Source organism: Fimicolochytrium jonesii (genome assembly GCF_025526975.1).
Source record: "Fimicolochytrium jonesii strain JEL569 chromosome Unknown EV422scaffold_3, whole genome shotgun sequence".
Lineage (NCBI taxonomy): Eukaryota > Fungi > Chytridiomycota > Chytridiomycetes > Spizellomycetales > Powellomycetaceae > Fimicolochytrium > Fimicolochytrium jonesii.
This window is the reverse complement of record NW_026515670.1, coordinates 278,436-291,059: the sequence shown is the minus strand read 5'-3', so window position 1 is coordinate 291,059 and position 12,624 is coordinate 278,436. Positions and strand designations below refer to the sequence as shown.

Sequence of the window (12,624 nt, the reverse complement as noted above, 5' to 3'; positions counted from 1 at the left end):
GTAGATCTCGTAGTTGATCTCTTCGGCCGTGAATTTGCGAGAGTGGAAGGCCACGGGTTGGAGCTGATTGTCCTGGTCAGGTTGGAGGAGAACTGCGCCAAGAGCGAAGTCGGAGGCGTCCAGTTTCGACGACGAAGGTCTTCTCTGGGTCAGGGTGAGCAAGGATGGGGGCGGTGGTGAATGCTTTCTTCAGGTTCTCGAAGGCTGTGTTTGCGGCGGGTGTCCAGGCATACGGGATGTCTTTCCGGGTCAGGGCTGTGAGCGGGGTAGCGATCTTGGAATAACCTTGGATGAATCGGCGATAGAAGTTGGCAAAGCCGAGGAACCGCTGGACGCCTTTGACAGTCTTGGGAGGTTCCCAATCCGTGATGGCAGCGATCTTCTTGGGGTCCATCTGGATGCCTTTCTTCGGAGATGATGAAGCCTAGGAACTCAACGGATTCGCGGTTGAATTCGCACTTCTCTGGGTTGGCGTACAACCCATGCTGTCGGAGGCGGGACAAGACTTCGCGGACATGTTTGGGATGATCTTCGGGGTTCTTGGAGAATATCAGGATATCGTCGAGGTAGACGACAACAAACACATCGAGAATGTCGCAGGAGGATGTCGTTCATCAGGTACTGGAAGACGCCAGGAGCATTGCTGAGTCCAAAGGGCATGACATTGTATTCGAATAGGCCGTATCGGCAGCGGAAGGCGGTCTTCCATTCATCGCCAGGGCGCATGCGTAAGAGGTTATAAGCGCCGCGGAGGTCGATCTTGGTGAGACGGCGGGCGCCGCGCAAACAATCCATGATACCGTTGATCAGGGGCAGGGGGTAGCGATTCTTCACCGTGATGCTGTTCAGGCCTCGATAATCGACGCAGAGGCGGAGAGAACCTTCCTTTTTCTTCACGAATAAGACTGGCGCACCGGCAGGGGACTTTGAGGGTTTGATGAATCCTTTGGCGAGGTTTTCTTCGAGGTATTCGCAGAGTGCCTTCATTTCTGGTTCGCTGAGGCTGTAGATCGGGCCGAAAGGTGGCTGCTTGCCTTCTTCCAGATCGATTGGACAGTCGTAGGGCCGGTGCTTGGGGAGAGTGTCAGCATTTCTCTTTTCAAAAACGTCGGCGAAGTCTTGATACTCGGGGGGCAGGAAGTCTTTGATGTCTTTCTCGGGTGTCGGGGGGTTACTGGGGCTAGGCAAGGCCGGGAGATCGGGTTTCGCAGGGTTGGCGTAGGCGACAAAGACCTGGTCATGCCTTGCTGCGACCCGGAAGGCTGGGGCGGAGATGAACGAGACTCGGAGCGGCGTGGGAGCCGGTTCTGGGGTGCTGGAGCGAGATACCTTGGGTACTGGAATCGACCGTGTTTCGTTGACGGGGACTTCATCCGGGGGGATGCGGATCAAGGGCTCGGGGGTTCTGGCAGGTGCTGGGCTCGGGGGTGCTGGAGAGTTGTCCCAATTCGCGAATTCAAGGTACTGACAGTCGCAACGGAAACAGACCGAGAGGTTCTTGAAGTCAAGGTTAATGTCGTGGAGGCGGAGCCAGGGGAGACCAAGGAGGATTGGAGCATGGGGTGATTTGGTGACATGGAAGACGAGTTCTTTGAAGTGGTCGTCGACCCACATGCCTACTGGTTGGGTGTGATGGGTGATTGGCCCAGCAGAGCTGGGTTGACCGTCAACGAGTTCGATCGTCAGTGAACGCTGATGCGGGACTAGGGCGATGCGGTGTTTGCAGGCAAAGTCTCTGTCGATGAAGCAGGACAGGGCACCGTTGTCGATCATGGCTGAGGTAGGTGTTATGGACGACGCGCCCATACCATAAGCTTACCTACTGACAGCCGCCAATGTCAACCGCCAAATGTCAAACGCCAATGTCAATGTCAATGTCAGTGTCAATGTCAGTGTCAATGTCAATGTCAATGCCACTCCTCTCTCCTCTCATTTCGCCAATCCTCTTGCAATATCGCCACTCCTCCTCTCTCCTCTCATTTCGCCAATCCCCCCTCGGCTTCACCACACCCCCCACTGCTTCCCCATAGCCAGCAGCTGTAGCAATGCTCTCTACGCTCGCCACGCACGCTCTAGGAGCATAGCTGGCGCCCCCCAGTCCCCTCTTGTTGTTGTTGTTCTCTGATCTGCTGGGTTGCCTATCTATAAATAGCCGGCCTCCCTTCGTCCATTCCCTTCCTCCCCAGCAGATCAACACCAGTTCTTCTCATCTCCTGTTCTAGTCCTTGTTTCTTGTTTCGCCAATACAATCTCTTGTCGCCTATCACTCTCGCCCTGTCTTCTCTACTTCGCTTCCGCCTCCGACGTCGAGATCATAACAGTTTGATCTGCTCCAACACTGCGAAGTTCAGAACCCGTCCAGCCCTGCATCCAACAAACCTTTTTCGCCATGTCCCAACCCGAATCCGTACCTTTCACCGCCAAGCAATGGAACGATATGTGCCAAGCCATCGCCGCCTTGCAAAGCCAAAACGCCAACTTGCAGGCCAACCTAGCGCAAGCCCAAGCCGACGCACAAGCTGCCCAGAGCATTGCCGCCCAGGTTCAAGCCGATACGTACACCCATCCTCAAGTCACCAACCCTGCTCTGGAGCCAAGGATCAGCTCGCCCGAGAAGTTTGATGGTACCCGCAGCAAATTCCGTGGGTGGTTGAACAACATCCGGTTGATGTTTGCTCTCCAGCCCGACCCCTACCCCAGCGACATCATCAAGATCCAAACTATTGGCACCTACCTCTCCGGCACTGCGCAAGCCTGGATGGCGCCCCTAGTCAAACGCCAAGATCACAGCGTTCAGGACTTCAATAGTTTTATCAGTCAGATGCAATCGGTCTTCGGAGACAGCGACAGGGTCCGCACCTCTGAAAACAAGCTCCAGAACCTTCCCCAAACCCGTGCAGCAACGGAGTACGTCGCTGAGTTCCGCCAGCTACAATGCGATGTCTCCTGGAACAACCAGGCCCTGATTGCTACCTTCCGCCGTGGCCTCAAAGAAGACCTCAAAGACCTGATGCTCACGATGCCCCCTGCGGCCACCATTAATGTGGTGATGGAGCAGGCTATCCAGTGCGATAACCGGCTGTTTGAGCGCCGCCTGGAGCGAAACAGAAGCCGCCAGACCTTCCCGGTTCCCCATACCTTGTTTACTACTACCACCACTGTCGACCACAGCGAGCCTATGCAGATTGACGCCGCTCGTCCCCGCGGCCCTCTGAGCCCGCAGGAACGCCAACGACGCATTTCCAACAACCTCTGCCTTTACTGCGGCGGCGCGGGGCACATTGCAAAAGTCTGCCCCGTCAAGAACAAGACCACCACCTGTGCCGCCAACGTCGACATCAAAGAACCCTCCACCGAACAGGGTTTTCCCAAAGTCCAGCCGCAGTAAAGCCCCAGCGACTGGACAACACACACCGCCCCGGGCCTCCTAACCTCGCAGCTCCTGCAACGGGAGGGGCCACCCCCCTGGTTCCCGACTCCGTTATAGCCGACACAACCCTCCTAGCCGCTGCCCATGTCGAAAACTCCGAAATTAACCCCCGCGCCATGCTTGCGCTGGGTCCCGTCGAACCCTTCAACTACCCCGTTACCATCATGGTATCATCCAGCCGCGCCCCGATACCTACCTCAGCCATGATCGACAATGGTGCCCTGTCCTGCTTCATCGACAGAGACTTTGCCCGCAAACACCGCATTGCCCTAGTCCCGCATCAGCGTCCACTGACGATCGAACTCGTTGACAGTCAACCCAGCTCTGCTGAGCCAATCACCCATCACACCCAACCAGTAGGCATGTGGGTCGACGACCACTTCGAAAACTCGTCTTCCATGTCACCAAATCACCCCATGCTCCAATCCTCCTTGGTCTCCCCTGGCTCCGCCTCCACAACATTAACCTTGACTTCAAGAACCTTTCGGTCGGTTTCCGTTGCGACTGTCAGTACCATGAATTCGCGAATTGGGACAACTCTCCAGCACCCCCGAGCCCAGCACCCGCCAGAACCCCCGAGCCCTTGATCCGCATCCCCCAGGATGAAGTCCCCGTCGACGAAACATGGTCGATTCCAGTACCCAAGGTATCTCGCTCCAGCACCCCAGAACCGGCTCCCACGCCGCTCCGAGTCTCGTTCATCTCCGCCCCAGCCTTCCAGGGTCGCAGCAAGGCATGACCAGGTCTTTGTCGCCTACGCCAACCCTGCGAAACCCGATCTCCCGGCCTCGCCTAGCCCCAGTAACCCCCCGACACCCGAGAAAGACATCAAAGACTTCCTGCCCCCCGAGTATCGAAGACTTCGCCGACGTTTTCGAAAAGAGAAATGCTGACACTCTCCCCAAGCACCGGCCCTACGACTGTCCAATCGATCTGGAAGAAGGCAAGCAGCCACCTTTCGGCCCGATCTACAGCCTCAGCGAACCAGAAATGAAGGCACTCTGCGAATACCTCGAAGAAAACCTCGCCAAAGGATTCATCAAACCCTCAAAGTCCCCTGCCGGTGCGCCAGTCTTATTCGTGAAGAAAAGGACGGTTCTCTCCGCCTCTGCGTTGATTATCGAGGCCTGAACAGCATCACGGTGAAGAATCGCTACCCCCTGCCCCTGATCAACGGTATCATGGATTGTTTGCGCGGCGCCCGCCGTCTCACCAAGATCGACCTCCGCGGCGCTTATAACCTCTTACGCATGCGCCCGGGCGATGAATGGAAGACCGCCTTCCGCTGCCGCTACGGCCTATTCGAATACAATGTCATGCCCTTTGGACTCAGCAATGCTCCTGGCGTCTTCCAGTACCTGATGAACGACATCTTCCGCGACATTCTCGATGTGTTTGTTGTCGTCTACCTCGACGATATCCTGATATTCTCCAAGAACCCCGAAGATCACCCCAAACATGTCCGCGAAGTCTTGTCCCGCCTCCGACAGCATGGGTTGTACGCCAAACCAGAGAAGTGCAAATTCAACCGCGAATCCGTTGAGTTCCTAGGCTTCATCATCTCCAAGAAAGGCATCCAGATGGACCCCAAGAAGATCGCTGCCATCACGGATTGGGAACCTCCCAAGAATGTCAAAGGCGTCCAGCGGTTCCTCGGCTTTGCCAACTTCCTATCGCCGAATTCATCCAAGGTTATTCCAAGATCGCTACCCCGCTCACAGCCCTGACCCGGAAAGACATCCCATACGCCTGGACACCCGCCGCAAACACCGCCTTCGAGAACCTGAAGAAAGCATTCACCACCGCCCCCATCCTTGCTCACCCTGACCCAGAGAAGCCCTTCGTCGTCGAAACTGACGCCTCCGACTTCGCTCTTGGCGCAGTTCTCCTCCAACCTGACCAGGACAATCAGCTCCACCCCGTGGCCTTCCACTCTCGCAAATTCACGGCCGAAGAGATCAACTACGAGATCTACGACAAGGAACTTCTGGCCATCCAAGACTCCTTTGCCCAGTGGCGCCACCATCTCATTGGCGCCCGTCACAAGATCACCGTTTACTCCGACCACAAAAACCTTCATGTACTTCATGACCACCCGCACCCTGAACCGCCGCCAAGCCCGCTGGTCGATATTCTTCTCGGATTTTGACTTTGTCATTACCTATCGCCCCGGTTCCCAGCAGCACCAAGCCGATGCCCTCTCCCGACGCTCCGAACATGAGCTAAAAGAGGGGGAAGAAGCGTTCCGCTCCCAGGCAACCACAATTTTGACTCCCGAACGCCTTCGACTCGCGGCTGCCTACCTCACACCCATGGATACCACGCTGCTTGACAAGATTAAGGCCGCCCAGGCCTCTGATCCCCTCGCTAAGACCATTCGCGAAAAGCTCAAGATACCCCTCGCCCAACGAACTGAGGAAACCCGAGATCGTATCAAGCGGTTCTCAGATGAAGATGGGATCCTGCTGCACGATAACCTGGTCTATGTCCCCACCAACGAGCTCCGAGCCGAAGTCTGCCACGACATGCACGATACTCCCCTAGCCGGCCACTTTGGGATGTCCAAGACGCTTGAACTCGCCTCCCGCAACTACTGGTGGCCCAGCCAGTGGCGCTTCGTCAAGGCCTACGTCAAGTCCTGCGATACCTGTAGCCAAGCGAAATCCAGTTGACACAAACCATTTGGCCTACTCCAGCCCAACAGTATCCCTACCCGCCCTTGGGGATCTTGGTCCCTGGACTTTATCACCGGTCTGCCTCCCGTGGACGGGTACGACTCCATCCTGAACGTCAACTGTTGCCTCACCAAGATGGCCCACTTCATCGCCTGCAGCGAGTCAGAATCCGCCAAATCCACCGCCGACCTAGTCTTCCACAACATCATCCGTCTCCACGGCCTCCCCGACGACGTCATCTCTGACCGAGGACCCCAGTTTAAGTCCCGGTTCTGGCGTCGACTTCTCGAACTCCTTGGGGCAAAAGCCAACCTCTCCTCGGCCTTCCACCCCCAGAGCGATGGCCAGACGGAACGCACCAACCAGATCCTGGAGCAGTATCTCCGATGCTTTTGCAACCACCAACAGGACAACTGGAAACAGCTTCTGTCGTCCGCCGAGTTCGCCTACAACAACACCCACCAGTCTGCCTCCCAGACCACCCCCTTCTACGTCAACAAGGGTCTCCACCCCCGCTTCAGTTTCGCGGCCTCTGCTACCTCCGAATCCGTCAACCCCGCCGCTGAAGCCCGCGCTGAACAAATCAGGGAAGTCCATGAACAGCTCGCCCTCGAGCTCAAGGAAGCCCAAGATCAAATGAAGCGCTACGCCGACGCTGAACGAATTCCTGGACCGGACTTCAAGCGTGGCGACCACGTCTGGCTCCTCCGCAAAAACCTCCAGACAACCCAGCCCTCTCAGAAACTCGACCATCGCAAGATTGGGCCATTCCCCATCGTTGAAAAAATCAATCCCGTCGCCTACCGGCTCAAGCTCCCGCCTACGTACAAAATCCACGATGTCTTCCATGTCTCGCTCCTCGAACCCCGCTTCACCATCCCCGAACGACACGAACCCGAACCTGCGCCCCCAGAGACTGTTGAGGGTCAAGAAGAGTGGGTTGTCGAAGCCATCCTTGACTCTCGCATCCATTGTCGTCGCCTTCAGTACTTGGTCAAATGGCAGGGCTGGCCTGACTCCGAGAACACCTGGGAGCCCGTGGAACACCTCACCCGTACCGACGCACTCCTCCAGGATTCCACAGCGCGTACCCCAACAAGCCTTCCTCTGTTCCCGTAGCACCTCCTCTGCGGCCACACCAAACTCGATGCCGCCGCCGCCGCCGCTAAAAAGAGGGGTGATGTTATGGACGACGCGCCCATACCATAAGCTTACCTACTGACAGCCGCCAATGTCAACCGCCAAATGTCAAACGCCAATGTCAATGTCAATGTCAGTGTCAATGTCAGTGTCAATGTCAATGTCAATGCCACTCCCCCTCTCTCCTCTCATTTCGCCAATCCTCTTGCAATATCGCCACTCCTCCTCTCTCCTCTCATTTCGCCAATCCCCCCTCGGCTTCTCCACACCCCCCACTGCTTCCCCATAGCCAGCAGCTGTAGCAATGCTCTCTACGCTCGCCACGCACGCTCTAGGAGCATAGCTGGCGCCCCCCAGTCCCCTCTTGTTGTTGTTGTTCTCTGGCCTGCTGGGTTGCCTATCTAGAAATAGCCGGCCTCTCTTCGTCCATTCCCTTCCTCCCCAGCAGATCAACACCAGTTCTTGTCATCTCTTGTTCTAGTCCTTGTCTCTTGTTTCGCCAATACAATCTCTTGTCGCCCATCGCTCTCGCCTTGTCTTCTCTACTTCGCTTCCGCCTCAGTCGTCGAGATCATAACACTTGCAGGGGAAGGATTTCCGGGCATTTGTGCAGATTGGGTACCTGGTTTCATACGGGCTGGTTTCGGCGGCGTGGTCTCGGGCATGGCGGTACATGGCTGCGTTATCAGCCCTGTTGTATACTCGAATCGTCGACACGACAACGGAAGACTTTATGGCGGATGTCAACAGATTGCTGAATGCGGTGCTATCTGCGGTCGTCGAGGGCGATATTCGCCTCCTAAACCACAACAAATTTCACATCATCCTACATATTCTGGACTGCATGCGGCGACTGGGACCACCTATGCTTTATGCAACAGAGAAATTTGAGTCGTTCAATGCTATCATGCGGAATCATTCTGTTCATACAAATCGCCATGCGCCATCCAAGGACATAGCGGTGCGGTTTGCGCGGTACCAAACAATGCGGCATCTGGTGTCCGGCGGGTACTACTGGAGCGGCGCTAGTGAGGGTGACAGAGCTGAAGCAGATGGCGCAATGGGACAAGAAGGTGCTGTGGAACAAGGGGCCGACCAGCCTGGAGCGGACCAGCCTGGAGCGGACCAGCGTGGAGCCGAACGAGCCGGAGCCGAACGAGCTGCGGGACAGTGGGAACGGGCGGGAGAGGACTTGATCGGTTTGCTTGAGTTGCCGCAAGTGAGAAAGCTGTATGGAGTGCTATCCGAGGATCCGCCGCTTGCTCCCAAAAGGAAAATCAATCGGAAACCTATCAAATTTGAGGCAACGGTAGCCGGCGGTTCACACAACGATAGGCATCACTTGAATGTAAAGCTCACGTTTTCGTGGCAAGCGCTCCATGTTGACAAGCACCGGAAGCTAGTTGTAGGGGAATTTGCGTTGTTATTCGACAAAACCATCGCAAGAGTTGAGGAGATTTCGACTTTCCCAAATGACAACGAATCTATCCTGATAGGTGTCAGCCTCTTTGATGTGCTGGATGCAACATGGCAGGGATGCCCAGTGATCGCCGCACCTGCTGATGCCCGGAGACGACTAGTTAGTGTTTCAGATATCGAAGGGCCGGTGAATACACAACATCACTGCAGTTTTCTGGGGTGCGAAATCGCTAAAAGCAAGGAGCCCACCAGACAGGAGCGCGTGAGTGTGGTCAAGCTCAAAGAGAAGATCATTCATATACCGACGGAACTATTGTCAACACTTGCGTATTCAGCACCCCATGGGTTCGCAAATTATTCCCAGTGCAGATCGACGATGGTGACGACAACTTGACGGAAAGCATTCGGAAATCGGTCAATACCTATGAGCTAGCAGTTCTTTTGGGACAAGAGGGTACTACAACTCATGGTACTACATCTGATGCCGATTCTGATCAACCGTCATCGATACCGTCGGACGGGGAATCGTCGGCATTGGAGTCAGATGGGGCCGAGTCAATTGCCGAGTCCACCATCAGCCAGGAAACAGAATTCGCAATCCCAGCACCCATGCCCCGTGGCCGTAGGAAAGCGGCGGGGAAAGCGGCGGGGAAAGCAGAGGGGAAAGCAGAGGGGAAAGCGGCGGGGAAAGCAGAGGGGAAAGGGAAAGGACCTGGCCGAGGTGGAAGCAGCAGCAGCACCACAACATCACGACAACGAAAAAAGCAAGGGAAACAAAGTGCTTCTGCAAGTGGGAATAGCACGAGTGGTGGTCAAGCATGTGGGTCTGGGCTCAAGCGGGGAAGAAGCGGAACTGAGAGTCCATCTGATTATGTAAGCACTTATGAGTTCCTTCGCGCGTAAGGGAAAATGTCTTAACTTTCATGCTGTTTGCCTTTTCGGCAGCCACAGTCCGTTTTCCCACGCAGACGGTCTGGTGCCTTTTCAGAAAGCAGCCGACGCCATCACCGTTTGAAGCGTCTCAATTCTCGGCACCACAATGACCGGTGGCAGTACCCCTCACCGCAGGCAAACTGGCGGCAGTAGCACCACCACCGGCAACTTGTTTTCAACGAAGCCTGACCCACCTGGCTTGCGCTCAGCACTTGCTTCACATGACCCAAGGCATCCACCAAAAGCCACCTCCAGCAGTAAATTCCGTAGTCTCAAAATCGGTCAGAAACGCCCAGCGTCTGAAGGGCCAGGTCCAACGCCACAAGCTAAACGGGTGCAAACCAGCACAACAGGGCAGCCTTCGACCGGGAGCCCGCTGCTACGAAAGACCTATGTCCCCGTAATTCCCACGCAATCCACTCTTCCCGTATCACAATCCGCCGCCACCTCGCACAGCAGCCTCTCACCTGGGCCCACCGGTGTTTCAGCGGTTTCTACACCAGAGGCCACCAGCCTCCTACTCTCACTCAATGTTACACCCGAACTTATTCCAACTGCTCTCAAATTCGCAACAACCTCGCACGCACAGCAACAGGTCTGGCTATTTGCTGAAATCCAGGAGTTGAAACAGCAAATTCGAATCGGTCAGAGAATGTCGGTTGCATCCTGGGAGCCAAACAGGGTATGGGGCTGAGCGTTGTATGGGAGTGAGCGTTGTCTATCTATTAATACTCGCAGTGGTTAAACATTTCATATTTTCGACCGCTGTACATACAAACAGACAGGCATTCCGCTCAGCTGTGAAGGCTCAGGCAAGACAAGTGTGTTATAACCCCGTGAAGACAACGTACGCCGGCGAGTCGCAGACACTGGCAGATATTCTCTTTCGGAAGGAAGCGGGTAAAGCCACATCGTTTTGTGCTGTGCTCAGTAATACCATACCCGGTGGGACTATTCTCATCACATTACTCTCATATTACTCTCAATATCTCCAAAGGTGTCACCAAGGGACAGCGGAATGTAGAGATTATCAACGAAAAAGTCAAAACCGAGTGCAGTAATGCGCTCGCCAAAGTCCGAACCGCGATGAAGCAGCAGATCTTGGTGGGCCCGCCGAACGAAAAGGTCATTAATGATCTCGAGCTCAAAGCCTACACTCGGATGTTGTTCAATGGTATCCAACCAAAAGCATCGCACAAGCTTAGAGCAGCACTTCTGGTAAGGCGTGGTGAGGGACTGGTTGTCTGCGAGAGTGGCGTGTCCTCTCAGATATATACTGATCATCGTTTGCATCAATTGTCAAACAGCGCAAAATGGTAGCCGAGATGGAGAATGAGGATCTAGGCAACCGCTTCTGGGTAGAGATCACCGAATGACTCAAAGCGATATACGAGTTGCCTAGCGAAACCCTTGCTCTGTGAGGAAAACATCGTCGTACGTTGTGTTTAAGCCTGTGAATTAACATTTTATGTGCCAGGTATATGGAGGACGTACTGTCCAAGGATGCTGCACTCTACACCCGCCGGGAAGATTCGATGGTGCTTTCTGCGCATCAGGGTGATAATGGGAATTCCGACTATCGTTCCCACACCCCAGATGAGTACGACGAACACTCAACAGCCCGGCCACCGAACCAGACCCAGATCCGCAACATGTCTCCGGACGCGGGTTCCGAGTCATCATACGTTGCTCATACTCCCAAGCCCACCCGCACGCCAGCATCCTCTTCCACTCGCACGCCGGCTTCCACTCGCACGCCGGCATTGTCCTCTTCCGCTCGCACCATCTCAAATGAAGATCACTATGAGGCACGTCCCTACAATTCCGACAAGCAGCTGACATCACCTCAGGCGGATCGACTGCTTGGCGACTTCAGGGGGTTCGATGCAGATGAAGCGGATGGTTTCTTGTAATGATGGTAATGTCACTTTGTGGGCTTCTCAGCGTTCCGCAAAACTCTCATTGACGTTTGGTACAAACAGACCCTCGTCTGCAATCATTCTGCCTTTTGGTCCCAACAACCACGCCTTTGCACGCTACCACCGCATTACCCACAACGGCAAATCCGACCTCCGCCATTCCCTCATGCCCATTCCAGTCAAATCTACCAACCACCACCACCATACCCTTCCGTTTCACGAACACCTCTTTCGCCGCAACAGCTCGGTTCGGTATACCCATGTATCTATTATGCGACTGTGATTGTTGCATTGGTGCGTCATTGGTTGTGGTTTTGCCGGGACTCATTACTCCTCTTATGCTCCTTTTCCCTTCTCGATGACGCCCCACTATATCCGATTGAACCGTGCTTTCTATATCCCTGCTTCACTTCACCTGTATTTGATTCTCTCTGCGTCATCTATGAAGAGATGAGCCCTTGTACATATTTGATGCGCGAAAAATTATAGAATGCTTGTATGATTGCGACAAACTGGATATAAGGGTTTACCGGCAACGCGAGAGGAATGACACACAGATGCCAGGTGTGTGGCACTTCCCGTGGATGTTGGAAAGCAGATGTTCAAGGATCCTCTGTGGAACATCTGTGGGACCTCTGTGTGAACATCTGTGGGAGGAACTTGCCAAAATGTCCATAGCCCATCGTCGCGGAATTTCCATAGCACCTCCAAAAGAACGTCGCGTGGATGTCGTCGCGAATCTCCCCTGAATCTCAAATCGCGTCATTCTGTGGGCATTCTCATAATTGGGGGTGTATGCTGGGGATGATGTGTCCTTGTCGCGTCCTACTGTACAGTCTGTTGCCATAAAGCAGGTCGCACCTGGCCGTGCGCAGTCGGCCCCAGCGGTTGTTGCGTAGGACAGTGACAGATCTAGTTTAGATTAGAGTCCTAATACCGTTCAATTTGAATAAGGATGATGGGTGCGATGATCAGCCGCGAGGACACTGACTTACTTTCGGTGGCGACCTGCTTTATGGCAACAGACTGTATATATCAAGTCCAGGTTCCTTTCGCCAAAAGGGCACTCAATGCCAAACAGTGGAAGTGATGGAAGTACGGTTCACCT

The 12,624-nt window shown here is 54.8% G+C and overlaps 2 protein-coding genes across 2 annotated transcripts; both read left to right on the top strand.

Moving 5' to 3' along the window:
* The first annotated feature begins 7,718 nt into the window (after window positions 1-7,718).
* On the top strand, window positions 7,719-9,367 carry EV422DRAFT_516452 (uncharacterized protein). Its single transcript, XM_053069383.1, has one exon. The coding sequence runs from the start codon at window positions 7,919-7,921 to the stop codon at window positions 9,056-9,058; it is 1,140 nt and encodes a 379-aa protein (XP_052928567.1). The 5' UTR covers window positions 7,719-7,918; the 3' UTR covers window positions 9,059-9,367.
* On the top strand, window positions 9,346-10,357 carry EV422DRAFT_236197 (uncharacterized protein). Its single transcript, XM_053065609.1, has 2 exons — window positions 9,346-9,537; window positions 9,610-10,357. Exon 2 carries the CDS (start codon window positions 9,704-9,706, stop codon window positions 10,289-10,291), a length of 588 nt encoding a protein of 195 aa, XP_052928566.1. The 5' UTR covers window positions 9,346-9,537; window positions 9,610-9,703; the 3' UTR covers window positions 10,292-10,357.
* Window positions 10,358-12,624: the final 2,267 nt, after the last annotated feature.